This window comes from Urocitellus parryii, chromosome 4 (assembly GCF_045843805.1).
Source record: "Urocitellus parryii isolate mUroPar1 chromosome 4, mUroPar1.hap1, whole genome shotgun sequence".
NCBI classification, from domain to species: domain Eukaryota; kingdom Metazoa; phylum Chordata; class Mammalia; order Rodentia; family Sciuridae; genus Urocitellus; species Urocitellus parryii.
The window spans coordinates 179933071-179955250 of NC_135534.1; the positions used below are offsets into that span (position 1 = coordinate 179933071).

The following is a 22180-nucleotide window of genomic DNA, read 5'->3' on the forward strand; positions in this document are numbered from 1 at the left end:
AAAGAAAATAACTGCTGGGCACTGGACAATGAGAATCACTTTGTATGTCAGCACTCCCTTTTTGCCAGGTATTCAATTAGGCTTGAGTGAATTTTAACATGTAGCAACTGTATGGACATTGTTACTGAAAATCTTTCATGTATATATATTTATGTTTTAGTTGTAGTTTGACACAATACTTTATTTTATCTATTTATTTTGATGTGGTGCTGAGGATTGAACCCAGTGCCTCCCTAGGTGAGCATTCTACCACTGAGCTACAACCCCAGCCCCCTGAACAATCTTAATATCAATTAAAGTGGGAAAACCAGATATGCTTCTGGGTGGGATGCAATAAGAAATACAGTACCATTTGCTAAGTGTTCTTAACAAGAAATTAAACTTAACATCAATCTAACCAAGCCCAACAACTGGTATAGAGGAAACACTGGATGTAGAGAAACATGTAAAATGACACTGTAAGGATCAAAAGAGGCATTCTCAGAACACAGGAAATTTTATAGGAAAAATGGCAGCCTATCTTCATGTGGGCTCTCCCCAGGGGTAGACCTTGAGACGAGGAGACAATATTTGGGAGATGAAGGAGAAATGGGAAGTATGACAGGAACACAGCCAACATACTACACTGTGTTGTTTTGATATACTAAACATTTTGGTATCCTAAACATTGGCCACTGTTTTCACTTCGCAATTTTTAAAAAGTTTCACAGTTTATGCTGAATACACCCTGATATCTCCTAAATTATATAACAAATTATTTAATCCTCCTATTTACCAGCTTTTGCTATTGGTATATACATTCTACACTGCAAAACGTGAAGGAAATAGCTCACATTAAAGAATACCTTAATTTCTCTACTAAACACAGGGCCCTGATTATTTTTTGGTGAGTAAACAACCTTCAATGAAAACTGTTTTCCATGAAACAACAGTCTTCTTCTTCTCTGTATTCAATTAGTTCTAGAATAACTTTCTTATAAAAGAAAAATCATTATTTTAAAAACATCTCTGGCTTTCAGAATGCAGTTGAACTTTACTTTGTGCTTCAATATGAAAAAATTTTCAATAAGTCAGTTAAACTTATGGTTACTGGTATGGTAGATGTGTTTGGTCTTATTTCTGTCAAATTATTTTTTCAGTTAATATGGTTTTTAATAATTTTTTACTGGGTTGGGGTTGTGGCTCAGTGGTACAGTGCTTGCCTCTCATGTGTGAGGCACTGGGTTCAATTCTCAGCACCACATATAAATAAATGAATAAAATAAAGGTCGATCAACAAGCAAAAAAAATATAAAATTAAAAAAATTTATTTTACCTAGTCAAACTAGATTTTTTTTTGTCTTAAAAGGTAGTTTTTTTTTAAATATACAGAAAGTTTCATTTTTCCTGTAGTGGCAGTCATTATATTAAATATTTTATTCATCTGCACATTCTCTGCTATTATATTCATCTTTATTAAAATGCTGGACTATTCAGGCATGGGGATGCACACCTGTAATCCCAGAGACTCAGGAAGCTGAGGCAGGAGAATAGCAAGTTCAATACTAGTGTCAGCAACTTAGTGAAACCCTGTCTCAAAAGAGGGGTGGGGTGCTGGAGGTATGGCTCAGTGGTTAAATGGCTGTGTTAATCCCTGGTATAAAAAAAAAATATTTAATTAAAAATTAAAAAAAAAAAAACCTAGACTATGTTAGCTCCCTATAACCAAATTTCTAAGGCAGCTCACTGGAGGACAAGTCTACAGCTCTTCACATTTTGGCCCTAAGCTACCAGAACTTTATCTTCCAATGATATACAACTTGAACTTCCAGAGCCAGTCTTAATCACTTAACTTCATTCATAGAAACAACTCTATTCATCTAACCTAGCCAGTGTTCTCTGCCCTTTTTCTGCACTAAATTTTCTAGAATGCTTTCTAGAAAGAAACTTTACAGTACTTGTGGCATGTCTTTTTTTTTTTTTTTTTTTTTGCTTCATTATGAAAATCTCTATAGGTAGACTATAAGCTCTTAAAGAGCAAGATGTGTCATCAATTTCCTGTAGGCCCTACTTGGCTCAGTGCTTCCATCTCCAAGGGTTCTCATCTGAGGATGCCATGAGCCTGTACAAGAATTGGTGGATAGGTTCTTGGTGAGCTCTACCGGTAGAACTGTGATCAACATGTAGAAGAGAAAGGTACATGTGTTCAGCTCTGTGAGGCAAAATTTTCTAGTGGCATGACTTTACAACAGATTGGATTTTCCTGTAAGCCCTCTATTATAGCAAGTTTTCAACCTGAAGACAAATGGCCATTCTGCCATTTGTCAAGGACTGCCATGCATAAAGTAGAAGGGGAGAATATTCTACAGCTAGATAAACTATTACCCCCTTCAAGTCTGTAATTGTGAATAACTACTATTCTGACCTAAAGAAAGCAGAGACTATAAGAGGATAATGGGGGCTAAAGAACTGAATAGGGAAGTGAGATGAGTTAAGCAGTAAACAGATAATTTATTGCTGAGTAATCTCTAAAGTTTCTGATTCTACTTTAATGTTCTCTTTATATTTCAGGATACAGAAAAAAATTATAAATTACATATTTTTGTAGGCTTCACATTTGATACTTATTTGACTAAGTGATCCATTTAGAAGACTATAGACTTCTTATATGAAAACTGTTGTTTGAATTACTAAAAACAAAATGTTCACTGAAATTGCTGCAATAATTTCACTTACTGATAAATAGGAAAATTATGTTCATCCCTACAACATGTGAGAATTACTTCTATACCTTACAATGTATTTCTAATATTTATAATCCAAAAACAAAAGGTTAAACATACACGTATGAGCACACTCTATTAAAATGCTGTAAAAAAAATAGAATAAACAAAAAAGAGAAAAGAAATTGAAAAAACATATGAAGGGGAATAATTTTCCTGAACTGTAAAGTTCTTAGAAATATGTAAGAAAAAATATCTTAACCGAAAAATTATAGCCTCCAGGAAGAGAAAGAGGGTCCTCTACTTACAAACTTTCAATTTACAAACTTAAAAGTTTTCACAGATGCAAAGCAAACACAATCACATAGACTCTGCCTGTCCTCAACAGATGAAACTATTCATCCTTGGTAAAAGGTATCATTCCAGACTTATGGCAAGGGTACTAACAAATATAATTTCAGCATCTATACTTATATTTAAAGAGAAATGTTTTCATTGTTTTTTAATGATTTCCATTAAAAAAAAAGTTATGCCAGGCATGGTGGCACACACCTATAATACCAGCAGCTCAGGAGGCTGAGGCAGGAGGATTTCGAGTTCAAAGCCAGCCTCAGCAACTTAGAGAGGCCCTAAGCAACTTAGTAAGACCTGTCTCTAAATAAAATGTTTAAAAAGGACTGGGGACGTGGCTCAGCAGTTAAGTGCCCCTAGGTTCAACCCCAATACCAAAAAAAGAAAAAAATTATATTTACACACACATTTGGTTTTTTTATTGGTACTGGTTTTAATTACCTAATATAATTTATTGATATAAACTATCCCAGTCCCTGACAATGAGTCAAATAAACTTTGAAAACAAGAACTCTGCGTTCTCTTAAAAGAAAATATACCCTAAAGACACCCTTATGCCTTTCTTAAACCTTAAAAAGCCTTTAAACAACACAAATAAAAGTGCATTTAAGGTCACTCAGAAAACATCTTTTATACTATCTTCACAATATTCAGGAATCTTTATTAACTAACTACTTACATGGAAATATAAAAAAGCTCTCTACTAGTTTCCTCAAATACCACAATCCACTTGCATTAGAAGTGGATGACCCAGGAAAGCTAGATACTACTGCACAAATGAGTATTCCCCAAATAAAGTAAGCTAGAAAGACATCAAACACAGCAGCCTTATGTGCAATGTAAATCTGATTATTTTGCTGCACGACACGACATAACACTGGATACTTCTCAGAACTAAAAGCTATTTCTTGAAGATTCATGTTGTTATGGTTTTTTTGTTTGTTTGTTTTTCAAGGTAGATAGTGATAAGTCAATGACCCATATTTTATTTTATTATTATTGTTTTTTATAATACTTTTATTTCACTTATTTATTTTTATGTGGTGCTGAGGATTGAACCCAGGGCCTCGCACGTATGAGGCAAGCACTCTACCACTGAGCCACAACCTCAGCCCCATATTGTTATGTTTTAAATCACTCTTTTGTTGAAGATAATAACCATTGTGTACCAAGGAGTTCTTCTTAACTGTGGACTGGAAAATACAATTTTCCCTCTCTTCCAACCAATTCCTGATCTTTCCAATAATGGAAGGTTTAAGTATTATGAGACTAGAAAATTTACTTTAGAAAAGTAAAACCATACAATAAACTTTTCTTAATCTAAACTGAAATGCCCATCATAAATTATTTCATCTGCCAATGGATTCTCAATAAATACTTTCATCACAGTATCCAAATTTCAAAAGATTTGTTATAACAGATTTGGCTTATGGCCAAAACTTACTAAAAGTAGTAAATATTACACATGCTTTCTGTGTAAATAAATTTACAATCTATTGGAAGCAATGTTTAAGAGCTAAATACTGTGCATAAAGTCAGACTTATCAGAGCAAATAAAGCTATACACCAGAAATTTGGAATCTTCCACACTTACACAAATAGGAGTTTTATTTTTTCATATTTTCAGTGACCCAAAGTCTGCAGTAATAATCTACTCTTCCCTTACTGAAGAAAGATTATCTATTTCTAAGAATCATCATCATTTTCCATATCTAGTCAATTACAAGTCAGAGATATAGTTTTATAGTTTTTGAATGATTTTGAATGCTCAAAGTAATAGAAATGATGCTTTTCTAGAAATATGAAACTAATGATACCTTTCAAATAGCAAGAGCAAAAGCTTACTTCCCCACTTTCACCATACCACTTATAGAAATTTATTTGCTTTTGTATTAAAAGCAGAAAAGCATATCAAATTGGATCTTTATTTCTATCAATCATAATTACCTTTGTCACTATTTTGATAAAAACCAAGGGAAAGTGACAAGTTGATAAGCACTTTAAGAAACCATTACTATTTGGAATCAGACTTTTAAAATAAAAAGCATCATCCATTTATTCATTTCAGAGGGTCAAAAGAGAGTACAGTTGGCTAGGGTTGTGGCTCAGTGGTAGAGTGCTTGCCCGGCATGCATGAGGCACTGGGTTTGATTCTCAGAACCACATATAAATTAGTGAATAAAATAAAAAGTCCACCAACAATTACAAATATATATATTTTTAAAAAAGACAGTACAGTCACAAAAGGATGGTCAGCACAAGCACTAGCCACGTCCATCATACTTTCTCCATTTCACAGTGACTCCATTTGTCCAGTACACTGCTCTTCTCTACCCAATAATTTACAAAACAAACATCTCCTATATACCAGACACAATGCAATGTAGTACTCTGTGGACACTGTATCTTAATATTACAGCCTTGCAAATAATTAGCTCCACTTTTAAGTCAGAAAAACTGAGGCTCAGAAAAAGAAGGAAAATTGTCTAATATCATACAGCTAAAAAAGAGAGAGAGCCAGAAATGAAGCAAGTCTTTCTAGCTTCAAAGTCTCTCTACCTTCTAGTATTATTAATAATCCTGGAAATCCACATCCTAGAACTACTTCTACAATGCATCAACTCTCCCTGAGACAGATGTATATTATACAAATTAGCCTTCTAGAGAAAGAATCCAAATAATAAATATGTATTTGAAGCATGCAGCATATTTTTTATTCACTAATTTATATGAAGTGCTGAGGATCGAACCCAGTGCCTCATGCATGCCAGGCAAGTACTCTACCACTGAGCCACAACCCCAGCCCACTGTACTCTCTTTTGACCCTCTGAAATGAATAAATGGATGATGCTTTTTATTTTAAAAGTCTGATTCCAAATAGTAGTAGTTTCTTAAAGTGCTTATCAACTTGTCACTTTTCCCTGATTTTATCAAAATAGTGATAAAGGTAATTATGATTGATAGAAATAAAGATCCAACTTGATATGCTTGTCTGCTTTTAATATAAAAGCAAATAAATTACTAATAATAAACTATTTTTATAGTTTACAAACATATCATTAACATCAATTTGATATCTCTGCATCATCATAGAAACTCTGAGGCTGAAAGAGGAATCATACTCCTATTTTACAAATAAGGAAATCAAAATTTCATAGTGTCTAGCATATAGTAAAAGCAAAATATTTGTTAAATGAATAAGATACAAATAAGCTAAGTGACTTATCCAAATTAGTGGCAGAACAGGGTTCAAACCCAGGCATTTTTTTTTCTTCTTCTTTTAATTGGGGAAACCTTGAATGAAGTCTCCCACTACCACAAATTATGCAATTGAGTTTCCCACATTTGGGGAAGCCTCTGGGGTCAGAACATCCAGAGTGGATGAGATTCACCCTGGGAAAGCCACCTTCATGATCATGGTATCTCCCCTGCTAGTTAAGTATCCAGGCCTTTTTTTAAAAAAAAATAATATATATATTAGTTTTAGGTGAACACAATATCTTTATTTTGTTTCTATGTGGTGCTGAGAATCGAACCCAGTGCCTCACGCATGCTAGGCGAGCACACTACCATTTGAGCCACATCCCCAACCCCAGGCCTTTTAAAATCCTAAAACCAGTGGACTCTTCAACAAAACAAAATTACCTCCATTAAACTAGTTTAATAATTATACAATGAATAAGTACAATACTAATTAGGTATAGTTATAAAACAAAGTAGATCATTTATTCACTTACTGTCCCATTTTTAAGCTGCTTCTGTCAGTAGAACAGTAGGATCAGAAGACCACAGTGGATGAAAGCTAGTCTTGTGAGCTCATTACTTCAGTGTACACAATTTTAATATGACTGGATGGGCAACTTGAAAAATATTTTTAATCATCTACTCATTTGCTGATTCCCCTAATCCTAACATTTACTCACCACCTACTATGTAGCAGATACCAGAAGAATTTCCTCAGATGTACTATAGATACATTTACAACTTTGTAGAAGAGGTCTTTATCCCCATCTCACACTTAGAAAATGGAAGCTCAAGGTCAAGTAACTCTGAGGTACATTGTCAGGCTAGTAGTTGCTTCCAAGTGGTAGGAGTACAAGTACATGTACAAGTAATATCTTTTCTGTCTATATTCCCACAAACTAATATCTACCTCTCTCCACAGGAATGAACAAGAGCCTAACCTTATATTGTTCAACATATATAACTATTAGAAATCCATTCAAATATGCACCAAAAAACGTAGAAGGCTATATACTAAAATGCTATCATCAGTTGGTATATGCACGTCTTTTTTAAGCTTTTCTGTATCATGAAAGTATATCACTAACAGAAAAACGTAAGGAACTCTTTAAGTGATCACAATAGTGTTTTTCACACTTCAAGTGTGACACCTCACTCCCCAGTCACACACAGAATGATATTTTAATATAGTAGAGAAACACTGCTGATATCCAAGGCACACCCTTAAAAACATCAACAGGCCATATTTTTACAGGTAATTTTACTAACTACAATGTAGATATGTTCTTATTCAGAAAACTTTCTCCTAAAGCATCATTTAAAGTATAATGATGAAATCCCCTCAAGTGGAATTTCACCAAATTGCAGACCTTCAAATCCCAAAGTCAGTCACATTCCATTAGAGTTGAGAGAAACAGTCTATTCAACCCTACTTAACACTCAGCTAAGAAAACAAATCCTCCAGAAGGAAATTGCCTAAATGACCTTGTAAATAATAAGAAGAGCTGGGCATTAGAAGGCACACTTGTAATCCCAGCAACTTGGGAGAAAAGCATGAGGATCACCAATTCAAAGTCGGTATGGGCAACTTAGTGAGATCTTGTATTATAACAAAATAAAAAGTGCTAAGGATGAGCATTTGCCTAGCACACAGGAGGCCCTCAGTTAGATCACCAGTAAAAGGTGTGGGGAGGAGAGGGAAGGTGTATAAGAAAATGAACACTAAGACTCAAATTCTTATTTTCAAATTTTAACTGATGCCTCCCTAACCACTAGGACACGGAAATCCAAATCTATGTTCACTGATAAGATGACTGACATTTTCCAGATTACTGCTGTCCCATGAACGAACAAGATATACATTCCTCAAAGCTTTGAAACACTACTGGAGTAATTTCCTCATTCTTTAGCTCACTTTATCTTGCTCTAGAACAGCACTATTCACTTCCTGTGGATGGCACTTTCTGGGATGATAAAATACATTCCACGATCCATAATGTGCACCTTCATACACTGGATGTGCCAGATTATGTACTTCAAATGTTGCTACTGTGACTGAGGAATGGAACTTTTATTTAATTTAAGTGAACTTAAATTTATAGGACAACTTTAGACAAGTATAACTTCAGTCATTATTAGTGCACATCACCCATTCATGTTCTTATGTTCATTCCCAATAGCTAAACTGAGTAGTGATAGTCTCCTAAAAAATAAAAAGGGCTCCAACTCTTTTTCCAAAGTCAAAAACTCTTCTGATTCTCAAAGACTTGTTAAATACAATTACCAAAGGTCCTACTATCAGACTGTGACAATCTTGAAGAAGAAATAGAAAAATCACTGGCACTCTAATATTCAGCCCAGTTTTTTTTTTTAAATTTCAGTTGTAAATGGACACAATATTTTGTTTGTTTGTTTGTTTGTTTATTTATTTATTTATTTATGTGGTGCTGAGAATGTGGTGCTAGGCAAGTGCTCTACCACTGAGCTACAACCCCAGCCTCAGCCTAGTTTTCTTTAGTTCAAATACTAGGAAGTTTTTTTTTAGATGATTTCCTCTTTCTTTTTTGTATTAGTAATGTTAATGTCTACAAATTCAAGCAACTTTTAAAATTAGAGTTCAGTACAATGCTCAAGGTTCTATATAATGACATAATCATAAGGCTAGAGAAATCATAGAGATTCTGACCACAATATCACTGAGGATTTACAAAGCAGTTATACAATGATTTGACCTGAGGCCATGGCATCACAGGCAAGACTCATTGGAAGTGGCATTTTTCCTATCCCCTGTTAATCTGATGATGATGATAATTCACTAAAAACCAGGATTCTTATTTTTGCTAAATTGATAACTGTTATGGAAGTTGGGCAAAGGGTTTGCCAGCTTCTTTAGAACCAATTCTTATATTTAGCCATGTCAGCAAACCAGATAGGAAGACTTTGTTACAAAAACAAAACAAAACAAAAAGTATTCACGTAAAATATTTCATAGATAGCCCTTGTTCTTCATTCCATTCATGTCTAAAAATTAACCAATCAATTAACCCTTCAAGTCAATACTCAAATTCGTCTTTTTCAAAAAAGTTGCTCTACCCTCCACTGAGAACTAATTTGTTTCTTACAAACATCTACAATGGTACTTCTCAAACTTTTTAAAGTACATTTGAGTTACCTGGGTAAGTATACAGTACAGGTTCTGATTCAGTAGGTAAAGCTACTTGGAAGAAGCATGCTTAGGCTCACAATCCCACCTCTGAATATCTACAACCCATCTCTATAATTACTTTCAGGTATCACTTTCCTTTTGGTATTCTAATTATTTACATATACAGCTTCTCTCCCCAAGTGAATGACAAATTTCTTGGAGGCATGATTTACATATCAATTATCTTTTTCTCTTTCATAGCAAATAGGCATTCAAGTGACAAAAGAAAGAAAAAATAGCAATGATAAAGAGCAGGTTCTTCCAATCTAGATACCCCTCAATAGATGAATGGATAAAAAAAAATGTGGTATATATACACAATGAAATATTACTCAGCAATAAAAGAGAATAAAATCATGACATTTGTAGGTAAATGGATGGAGTTGGAGAATATAATGCTAAGTGAAATTAGCCAATTCCAAAAAAACAAATGCCAAATGTTTGCTCTGATATAAGAAGGCTGATTCATAGTGGTGTTGGGAGGGAGAGCATGGGAAGATGGGAGGGGAAGGGCGGGGGCAAGAGGTATAAAAAAGATGGTGGAATGACATAGACATCATTACCCTAAGTACATATATGAAGACAAGAAAGGTGTGAATATACTTTGTATACAACCAGAGATATGAAAAATTGTGCTGTATATGTGTAATATGTATTGTAATGTATTCTGTTGTCATATATAACAAATTAGAATAAAAAATAAAATTTAAAAAAAACAGTAACTTCCTGCAGCCTGCAATATATAGATAGTTCCCTTCTACCAGATCAAAAGTAGACAAAGGATTAATAAATGCTATTAAAAATCAAACTTTGTAATCATTTCCTTGGCTAGATGAAACAGAGCACAGCAGTGATCAATATCAGAAAAGCTGTAATCAAAGCACACTTCCCTTTATATGTACAACAGGGTGAGTGGCACAGTGCTATAACTTGTGAAAAAGCAAAAAATTTTAAGGAAATATTCAAACTTCAGGAAGTCTACACCTTAGAGGAAATCAGAGGAATATCCTTTTTGAAAACAGAGGAATACCCTTTTTGAAAACAGAGAAAATCAGAGGAATACCCTTTTTGAAAACAAGCAGAGTATATAAAGAATTACTGAATCATCAAATCCAATGTGCTTACCTTATGACTACAAATTCAAGTTAGATAATTTATCTAAGGTTACTGTGTAAAATGGAAGAGTTTGGAACTTGCACATTGATGTCCTGATATTTCTTTGCACAGTGCTACCTCTTTAAGGGACACTAATGAACAAAGGAATAACACCTTCCATTATTCTTAAAGTTTATCTTCTGACTACATTTATTCTGAGTTAATGGAGGAAGGAGGAGTAACTGATTTTTGGAAAAGACGACAAATAACATGAACAAGTTACACACACATACACACACTCTCTCTCTCTCCCTCTCCCTGCCCTCCCTCACAGAAATACAGTCTCAATAAATGTGCAAAAATTCAATTCTGGTTATAATAAATGTAAATAGAAATTATATATCATCTTTCGGTATACTAAATTGGCACAGACTATAAAAGTACTCCCTGTTGATTAGAATGTGAGGAAGTGGCACTGTTGGCAGAAATTCACATAGGTACAACTTTCCAGTAGAGCAATTTGGTACCATGTACCAGAAACTCCAAACAAAAAACATCACATGTGACTCAATAAATATAATTTTAAAAGTATTCAAATGATATATTTGGAGATTTGCAGTGAACATCATCATTGTATGTTTTTCTTTTGTACATTTTCGTTTTTTTTGTTTTGTTTTGTTTTGTTTTTTTTAGAGAGAAAGAGAGAGAGAGAGAGAGAATTTTATTTATTTTTTAGTTCTTGGCGGACACAACATCTTCATTGGTATGTGGTGCTGAGGATCGAACCCGGGTCGCACGCATGCCAGGCGAGCGCGCTACCGCTTGAGCCACATCCCCAGCCCTGTACATTTTCTATAACACTGAAAAAACAGAAATAACCAACAATCCAAACATCTTTAATAAAAGACAGTAAATTATGGTGCATCTATAGGTTGAACTATTATAAAGCTCTTTGAAAACCATGATTTACAGTTTAGGAAATGTTTTCAGTACTGTGAAATGAGACAAATTCTCATTACTTAATTCAGACAGGGTAGTCCATTCCAGTGTCTCTCAACATTTGAGTACATCATAGATTCAAATAACAATAATATAAAGGGCTACTGTCTCTTTCAGTGTGTGTGTGCAGCATACAGAAACAGAAGACCAACAATCTCATAGGTAGGAAGATACTTCACATTAAAAATACACAAATGACATTTAAATTAAAAAAACTCAATCACACTCATATTAAAAAGGAGCAAATCAAAAGACATTGATGTACCAATTCCCACCTATCAGACCCACATCATACCTTGCTAAGGATACAGAAAAACTTACATTGTTGGCAAGATCACAAAATGGCCTAATCCCTATATGTAGGATTTCATAATATCAACAACACGTACAAAGTTCCATAAACTATACATTTACTTTTTGCTTTGGGAGCAGTAAATTTTATTAATTTTTTGGAAATTTAAAAAGCATATTTGTTATCAAATTAACAATAATAGACCAACAATAGGTTAACATAAATAGCATCTCTTATGAAAAACAACTTATTTCCTAAGCAAAATAGATTTTAGAGAGAAGTGTGAAATTATTTAAGTTACTGCAAACCTAAGATCTGGTTTAATAAAAGATGACAAGATTCTCATATTTGCCTTTGCATTTAATCTGAAAGCAGTAGATTCACATGATTATAAATGTTAAAAAACTAAAAATTGAAAAATAAATAAAATAAATGAACTTAACCACATATATGAGCTTAACCATATATATTGGTTAAAATTACTTGAACTGAATTATAAATTTATAGCAAACATAAGGAACAGAAAAACAAAAATCCAAACCACAAGGACTATCAGTAATAACCATAATGTGAGAAATTCTACAGGACTTTTTCCTAAAGAAATTATAAGGAAAAAAGATGAGATGGAGAGAGATCCTATAAATTTAAAACTTTGGCCTGGGGCTGGGGATGTGGCTCAAGCGGTAGCGCGCTCGCCTGGCATGCGTGTGGCCCGGGTTCGATCCTCAGCACCACATACCAACAAAGATGTTGTGTCCACCGAGAACTAAAAAATAAATATTAAAAATTCTCTCTCTCTCTCTCTCTCTCTCTTCTCTCCTCTCTCTCTCTCACTCTCTCTCTCTCTCTCTCTCTCTCTCTTTAAAATAAATAAATAAATAAATAAATAAAACTTTGGCCTGGGGGTATAGCTTGGTACAGTTCATGGTTAGCATATGCATATGCAAGGCCCCTGGTTCAATTTTTAAAACCAAAAAAAAAAAAAAATGTTTCATAAGAGAGACATCAATCAACTGGAATGTATACACTTTACATGGCCCCTGGTTTGGTCAGTCTGTTTTTTTTTTTTAATTTTATTTTTTTAGTTGTAGGTAGACAGTAAATATCTTTATTTTTTATTTATTTATATGTGATGCTGAGATTCAAACCCAGCGCCTCACACGTGCTAGGTGGGGCGCTCTACCACTGAGCCATAACCCCATCCCTGCTCAGTCTGTTTTTTAAAAAATGGACATAATCTGGGCTGGGGTGGTGGCTCAGTGGCAGAGCGCTTGACTATCATGTGAGGCACTGGGTTCAATTCTCAGCACCACATATCAATAAATAAAATAAATGTCCACTGACAACTAAAAAAACTTTTTTAAAAAATGGACATAATCAGGAAAATCCAAACACTAACAAAATATTTGATTAATTTTTCAAAATGTGGTAATGATATTACAGGAAATTTTCTCCATACAACTAATGCCTGGGTCCCACAGATATAACTGATCTGGTGTAGGGCCATGATATTTTCAGTTTTGTTTTTCAGTGCTGGAAACTGAACACATTCTACCACTGAGCTCCACCCTGATATTATTTCATTAAAATTGTCCCAGGTGATCCTAAGTCAGGTATTATAAGCCACTGTTATGAAGGAAATTATATCAGCAGGATAAATAACTCACTTAGTTATAAAATGAACTACATGTCCCCTGAAATACTTTTCTTGAAGATTGGAAACTGTACTTATTGGCATTGATGGTTAAAAAATGACACCTTTTGAGTTCTACTGTATTTACTTTTAAGACACAGAATTTTAATTAAACAAATGTTTACTTAGCTCTCTAATTCACTTAATTTCCTAAACTAAACAACTTGTCCCAGCTCCCTATGCACACTGAACAAACCAGGAGCAACAATGGTAAGTCTTAAGTATTCAGGCATGAGCAATTAGGGCTACTATATATAAACACATTTATCAAGATATTGAGAAAATATCTTCAATAAAGCAACTGGAGCAGAGTGCTAAAAGTCTTTGAGCCATAGAAGAGGTTACTTAGGATATATGATGCAACTTCATTCCAATGTAGCCTTATTTCCAAAACTCTTGTACACAATCAATGCAGAAAGAACAATACAAAGAATAAAGCTGAAGATGATCACTTTCAATCCTGAATAAACCTATCTCAGAAACAAAAATAAGTAGAAAAGGTTGAATGAATATATTTTAACATATATCGAAGCACAGAAAATAGTTATCACATTGAACTTTTGTATTCAGTTATCTATCCAGAGAGGATTTTCAGGCATAAAGTGGTATGTTCTAAGATGTTTTTGAGATCAGCAAAAAGATAGCTACTTGCTTCCAAAAGCTTAGGTTGTGCTTCAGCTATTATTGTACAAATGTTACTAACTTAAGTAGATCTAGTTCTTTAGAGCTGATGCATAAAATGCCTGAAAAAAAACTTAACTGTAGAAAGAGAATATATGGCTATTTACAGCAGGAAATACAGGAAAAAAAGGATGACTTGAGGGGTAGTTGGAGAATGTTTAAAAAAGTACATTGGGTAAGATAAAGAATATATTTATTAAACAGGTTAACACTGACTAAGCAGGTTCCATCATTTGACAGAATCATCAGGTAATTAGAGTTGTGATTAGATAGACATTTTATAAATATTTGTTAAGTAGTATGAAATTATTAAAGTTGGTAAACACTGTGTTCAAACTAAATCTAGTATGACTTGTAATTCTGGTTTATTAAGTCTTTTCTGGGGCTTTATTTTCCAGCCCATTAACTTTTACAAGTATTCTCTAAAATATCTGCTACATTTGCTTAAAAAGGTATACAAAATGCTAACTAAAATTTAATTAAACCGAGATTTTATTTGGAAAAAAACTGTTCCTTTATATACTTAACAGGGTTGGTAGGTTTTCTAGGAAAAGCATGAGTTATTTCTAAATAAATTCTTTTTCATTTAACTTAGCTGGACAACCAAAGAATATTATTTGAGGAAAGTGTTTCTGATGTAGGTTTCGTATTCAATGTTTCAACTTTTCTTGCCAATGTCTTAAGATTTTTGCCCTTTGTACTTTTCAGGAACTTTAAAATAATTTATAAGACAATTTTAAGTCATTTTATAGATAAGAAAAAGATTAGTATCTAGTTCCTTAAGGAGGAATAGGTCTCTAATAATTGTATTGTTGCAACATTTCTAGAAGGAATAAAGAATCACAGTATATTTTTAAAAATCACCAAATAATAATAAAGCACTACAGTGTTAGAGTCTGTAAACAAGTCTGGATGGCGCCTGGCATTTTGCCAGAGGGAGTGGTTTGTGAAGTAACGCCAGGGAGCCATTAAGTGTGGAGATTTCTTATTGGTTGACTGCTGTATCTATTTTATGTTAATTAAGATAAGCTGTGTGGAATGTATAAATACCTCTGTTGTCCTACAATAAACGGCTCCCTCTCCTGCTGTATCAATCTACACAAGTTGTTCATCACTCCCCGGCTATTTTGCCCAGCCAGCCAGACTGCGGCACTACAGAGAATATTCTTCTCTATGCAGAAATCATTCATTGTTGTATACTTATGAAAAGTAGCAATAAGATATACCATCATTTAGCTGGTATATCTTATTGCTACTTTGAACCATAGAAGAGGTTACTTAGGATATATGATGCAATTTCATTCCAATGTAGTCTTATTTCCAAAACTCTTGTACACAATCAATGCAGAAAGAACAATATTAAGAATAAAGCTGAAGATGATCACTCTCAACCCTGAATAAACCTATCTCAGAAACAAAAATAAGTAAAAAGGTTGAATGAATATATTTTAAAATACATCAAAGCACAGAAAATAGTTATCACACTGAACTTTTGTATTCAGTTATTTATCCAGAAAGGATTTTCAGGCATAAAGTGGTATGTTCTAAGATGTTCTTGAGATCATCAAAAGATAGCTACTTGCTGTAATCCCAGCAGCTAGGGAGGCTGAGGCAGGAGGACCATGTGTTCAAAGCCAGACTCGGCAATGGTGAAGCGCTAAACAACTCAGTGAGACTCTGTCTCTAAATAAAATACAAAATAGGGCTGGGGATTGTGGCTCAGTGGTCGAGGGCCCTGATTCAATCCCTGGTACAAAAAAAAAAAAAAAGGAAAGAAAGAAAGATGTACCATCATTTACTATTATCATGTTAATATACAGTGCTGAGTTCTCAAAAGTATTTTGCCAGGGCTGCGGTTGTAGCTGGTGGTAGAGTGCTTGCCTAAAGTGTGTGAGGCACTGGGTTCGATTCTTAGCACTGCATATAAATAAATTAAAGGTGCATCAACAACTAAAAATATATTTTTAAAAAAGTATTTTGCCATTTAATCTAGTTTTTTATAATGCTTTCTCTGAAAGGGACCTAGTAGTGTCCATATATGGCTTTTAAACATGGCTTACAAGTCACAAAGAAAAAGAAAACTATATCAAATACAAATAGTAAATCTTTACTGTGATAAGGTGGAGTAAGCAATATAAGTTAAGAAAACCTGTTTCTAAGGCTATGGATTTAAGTCAGTGGTACAGCATTTGCCTAGCATATGAGAGCTCCTGAGTTCAATCCCCAGTTCCTGTGGGTTACTTAACTATGTTCCTTAGATTGTGAAGAAAGTGGTTTTTACTCAATAATTTTCATTTTTAAATTTGGCTTTCTAAAAACTACAATTAAAGTCGTTTCAAATATTGTACTATAATAATTATCCAATTAAACACCCATCATTTTGTCACATTGAGTTGGCCCTTCACTTTTGTCTGAATTTTACCTAAATCCTAGGTCACTTAGGTTACACAATCAAGATGTACTTTGGAGTCAGAGGAACTAGGGAAAGATTCCTTTATAGAATGGGATGACACTGAGCAGGTTAGGAAGTTAATGAATGCATGTGTTTGCAGAAGACCTGGTCTCAAGACAAGAGAGAAAAAAAATATGCTTCAGTGGGAGGTTGTAAAGATATCTGAAGGAGGCCTTGAGTTGAGCCTGTTAGATAATCACACTCTCCATATTTGCAAACCTTTATTCCCCAGTAGACACCAAACCAGTTTCCAGTTCCGGGTTCCCAACCAATCCTATGAAGCCACAACAGAGGGTTCTGCCAACATGGGCACCGTTTCAGGGCTCTAGAGTGAGATCTGCACGACCCCAGCACCTGTCGGCTTCACAGCCTTCCCAAATGGAGAAGGGGGAGGGGGGGAAATACACTAGGTTCTATCCTCCGTCCTTTTGCACTGAGGCTTCCACCAGGTCCACACACCCTCAAAACTGAAACAAGCCCTGCAGTCCGGCGGTAAAGGGGAGCTCCTCATGGTGACCCTCCCACGTACCACTCCTCTAGAACTAATTCTCTTGTTTACAGGTCCCAACCCCTACCGCGGTTCCTCAGGCCTCCAGGACCCCAGGCCTAGGGAGCCGACAGACAAATGGAGAAAGTGAAGGCAGCAGGGGAGAGTGCACTCCTGGTCATCGGAGAAAGACATGAATGCAGGGGCAGCAGTGGTGCCCCCTCGGCAAGGGCGGGAGGCGTCCGAGAGTCGGCCGAAAGGTCTGTCATTCCCCCACTCACTCACCAGGAGCAGCAGGGAGCATCTGATGTCGGGTAAAGATAGGAAGACGGCAGGATTCATGGTAACGCTGGGGTCCGCAGCAGGGACGGGCGTTGGCGGCTGGGAGTGGGCTGGGCTGGGCTGGGCTGGGCTGGGTTAGGAAAGGGCTGGGCTCCGGGAGCCAGCAGCAGTAGAGGATTTTCCCGGCAGCTGCACCTCGTCCTCTCGACCCGGAGCTCCAGCGGCGAACACCCGGGACAACTTCCAGAGAGGCCTCGCACGCCCTCACTTCCGGGTCCTGCCTACCCCGGGGCACGTCGGGAAATGTAGTCCTGCGCTTCCCTCGCCGAGCAAGTCATCGGACATTTGGAACTCCCTTTCCCAGTAGGCCCTCGGCCTAGTCCCACCGGGCCCTCTGCGCGCGGGGCCCTGTGGGATTGAAAGGGCAGAGGGTGTGTACCTCCTAGCTTCTCAGCATAAGAACTACAGCTCCCAGAAGGCTGTGTGGCCGAGCCCCTCGGGCGGCCTTCTGAGGCTCTCCCGCGTCAGCGCCCTGGGGTCTGACCCTGCGGTGTAGTGTCCTGGCCTGGCGAGAGGGACGGCCCCGTGAGGGTCTTGCCTCCTAGAGCCGCCCCCCGGACGTCAGTCCTGGAGGAGGCGAGGGTGAGTAGGAAGGGGCCTGGCTGGGGAAGCTCAGATTGATCGCTGTGCACCTCCCTGACCGCTGCCGCAGACCCTTGGCCCTCCTGAGTTGTGTGGCCTTGAGCCTTTATCACTGGCCTCCTTGCCTGCTTCCTCTTCTTCTGCACTAAATCCTCCGTTATGAACTAGGAGTCAGTGACTATTCCTTATTGTTTCTGAGGGCTCATGTGAGGAATCGATCTGGTAAGGGACAGGAAAGCACGTTGTAAACTGTAAAGCTCAGTGACAGATTGATTGCTTCTAACACCTGGATGACTCATACAGAATAATTACGAAATTCCTTACCCAAGCAGTCAAGGATGTTAACCTGGCCCCGGTAGGTCGCCAGCACCTTGTGTAAACCGGTCCTCGAGCTCCGAAGGATAGCCACATAATAACCACGAAGTACCAAGGAGGCACTCAATGTTTTATGGTTCTCCCCTGCCTTTGCTCCAGTTATCCTGTTGCCTGAAATGGGAAATTTCTTTCTGTAATTCTTTCTCTTTCTGTAATTCCATCTCAAATGTCATCATCTCTGACATTTGTCATCTCTGACATGTCAACAACGAACCCATCTTTTAGTCCTCCTAATCAGAATTTCTTTTTGTGTGAGACTACAGCACAACTCGTTTTGTACCGTTATAATTATTACACCATTTATTACACTGGCATGTTTTATAATTAGTTAATGATGCCCTTGCATTTTATGGCACTTTAAGTAAGTGGTTTTGATTTTCGGTTATTAAAAAAAAAATGGTTTACAAAAGAACACTAGCGCAAAAAAAAAAAAAATCATGCTAAAAAGTACCCTAAAAGAATGGCTTTTCCAGGATTACAAAATTAGACTGTGGTAGAGCCAAGACTTTCACTTAGATCTACTGACTGCTAGGGCAGTGCTCTTACCACTAGCTACTCACCTCCCTCTCTGACAGAGCCCATGTGTAGTTGAAATGGGAAATTAAAAAAGAGCAGGTACTCATTTGTGTGAACTCATTACTCCAAGAAATTAAATTTTGATCCTTCTCACTCTTTAGACTTAGTACTCAGCCTGTAACCTTTAATTCAACAAACATGTAATAAGTATCAACTATACACCTGTAAATTCTAAATGCTAAGAAATATGAGATGAAACTTATAAATACATATAACTGAAAGCTAACTTTTATTTGTTTTTCAAAGTACATAAAGAACTTTTATGGCTTTTATAACTCTAATCACTTAGAATCCAAGTGAGGAATGAGAGTTCAAAGCAATGCCTGATTGCCTCTCAACTTGTTGAGTAAATGAACATAGTCTACCCTTTTTACTTTTCATATTTTCGAGAAATCCAGAGAGCTGAGGAAATTTAAAGAGATGCTGCTTATTATAAACACACCTAAGCCTAAAACCCAAAAGTAACTGCTCTCCCATCATGTTTCCATCTCCATCTGTGTTATGTAGATTTTTCCAAGTGACTTTAATATAATTCTGCATATGACAGTGGTTCTTCCGACTTGACAGACATGCTTGAACATGAAAACTGTCTCACAGTACCCGCTTCCTCTATATTTTCTGCCATCATGCTAACTCAAATAACAACATAAAATCTTTAAAAGCGAACCTATACCATAATTTTTAAAAATATCTTATTTCTAAGGCAGAATTTGAACAAATAGCACTTATCGATCCCAAGTACTAGCTGATCAGTTGTGGAGCAAACCCAGAGTTTGTGGAGAAAAACCCCCAGGTCCAGGTCCACAGGAAGTACAGAGATTAGAATGACATATTTTATGGTGAAATCAGAAGAGGACTTGCCTATCTTCCTGGAAACAATTAACTGGAGCTAATTAATGGCTACTTACTTTACAAATATATGTGTTCTGCCTGAACCCCATGACTCCTACATTTTTATACTTGTTACCTCCCTGATCCATGTAGGTGTTTAAATTTGGAACTTTGATAGAACATCTTAGGTTAAGGAAGGACATTTAAGATAATTGATATACCTACTTTTTTCTACTTCACTCTCAGATGCTTGAATCCTTAACTACATTTCTGACATAGTCCAGCCTCTGTTTAAATACTCTTATAGGGAACTCACTATTTTCCTACATAACTGATACACTTCCAGAAGTTTTTAAAAAACCACAAGAGACTACAAGCCAGACAATTTTCATTAATGAAATATGTTAATCATAAAATAAGATCTTAAGGTCCTAGTGGACTAAGAAGAGAAAAAAAAACATTTTTCACCTTTTGTGGGTATGAAGAAAAGAACTAGGTAGTTTTAATTTAATGCTTAAATCTAGTTAATTCTGACTTGACAATTAAGTTTATGTCATACCCATTTTCTGGCTTGATTCCCTGTATCAATTGAAACATTTATTATTATATGGAATTAACTGTATTAACTTGGAAGTCACTGTGACTTCTTTTTTCAATGTGACTTTTGAATCCTGTGCCTAATGTTAATTATTGGGTGTTTTGTTTTTGTTTTTTCTCAGACAGTCCCTGAGAATGGCCTGAGAAGAACCCCAATCCTCTCAATTTTACAGATTAGCAATTTGTGTAGAAGTCATCTAATTTACCACATTATGGTAATTCTAGGACTAAGACTGTAGTTATTTTTAATCTTAGTTGAATATTTCTTGTGAACCACAATATACTCACTTGAAAATGTTGAGACAGATTTCAGAAAATTTCCTGCAAGCTTGTGCTCTTTAGATGGTGGTAGGGGCAGTTAGTGTTGCTGCCGCTCTCACCATGGCTGGATCTGGGCTGCACACATCCTCTTGGGAGATGTGGTCCCTGGGATCCTCTTTAATGCCAGAGTTTGAGCCTCAGGCAGCTTGGAGGCAGCAGATCAGACTTTCTTGGGAAGCTTTGCTAATTTGCAGCACCTGGACAATGTTCCTCATGAACACCTGACAGCATGTCATGACATCATTTCACTGTGGTGACAGGGACTCAGCCCTGAATTTTTATTTTATTTTATTTTTTTAAATACACGACAGCAGAATGTATTACAATTCTTATTACACATACAGAGCACAGTTTTTTATATCTTTGTATAAAGTATGTTCATGCCAATTCATGTCTTTATACATGTACTTGGGTTTTTTTACATTACAATTCTTATTACACCTATATACATATCTCTGTTTGTATATAAAGTATGTTGACACACAATTCGTGTCTTCATACATGTACTTTGGATAATGATGTCCATCGAATTTCACCATCCTTGCTAATCCCCTGCCTCCTCCTTTTCCCTCCTCCCCCCCTCTTCCCTATCTAGAATTCATCTATTCCTCCCTTGTTCCCCCTCCCTACCCCACTATGAGTCAGCCTCCTTATATCAGAGAAAACATTGGGCATTTGTTGACTTGACTTAGCATTATCTTCTCCAACTCCACCCATTTACCTGCAAATGCCATGATTTTATTCTCTTTTATTGCTGAGTAAAATTCCATTGTGTATATATGCCACAGTTTTTAATCCATTCATCCACTGAAGGGCATCTAGGTTGGCTCCACAGTTTAGCTATTGTGAATTGTCTCAGCCCTGACTTATACATAGGAAAAGCGTATGGATCCCAGTCTTTTAATGATTCAGGACAACCACAAGTGCCTAGTGTCTCTGTTCTTGGCTCTTGGACTTAGTGGGCCTGTGGACAATATGTCCCTGACCATGCAGATGTGTCTCTGGATATTCAGCATTGATGATGTCCCAAGGACCCTGCACCCATCACTCCTTCTTCATCAGACATGGGCAGCATCCCCTGGAAAACAGTGATTCCAGAGTACAAGTATCAGCACCTCATTAGGAAGGAGGAAAAAGCTGGACACGGTGGTGCATGCCTGTAATTCCAGCAACTCAGGAGGCTGCGGCAGGAGGATGGAGTTCAAAGCCAGCCTCAGTAACAGTGAGGTGATACGCAACTCAGTGAAACCCTGTCTCTAAATAAAATTCAAAATAGAGTTGGGGATTTGGCTTAGTGGTTGAGTGTCCTGAGTTCAATCCCCAGTACCCACCCCCTCAAAAATAAAAAAGGAGGAG

The 22180-nt window shown here is 36.4% G+C and overlaps 2 protein-coding genes and 1 non-coding gene across 3 annotated transcripts in view; 1 reads left to right on the forward strand and 2 right to left on the reverse strand.

Annotated features, from left to right (window-relative positions):
- The window catches only part of Erp44 (endoplasmic reticulum protein 44), an 81340-nt gene extending 63601 nt beyond the window's left edge, over positions 1–17739 (reverse strand). Inside the window, exon 1 of the mRNA XM_026379273.2 lies at positions 17486–17739. Coding sequence (XP_026235058.2) covers positions 17486–17542 — 57 coding nt within the window. The 5' untranslated portion in view covers positions 17543–17739. The remainder of the gene's footprint in view (positions 1–17485) is intronic.
- On the reverse strand, positions 6338–6496 carry LOC113176002 (U1 spliceosomal RNA). Its single transcript, XR_003300027.2, has one exon. It is a non-coding gene; the product is annotated as a U1 spliceosomal RNA (small nuclear RNA).
- Positions 17740–17975: 236 nt separating the features above from the next.
- Positions 17976–22180, forward strand: part of Invs (inversin) — a 134784-nt gene continuing 130579 nt past the window's right edge. The window contains exon 1 of the mRNA XM_026415065.2: positions 17976–18124. The gene's annotated coding sequence lies outside the window, so the exon portion shown is untranslated. The remainder of the gene's footprint in view (positions 18125–22180) is intronic.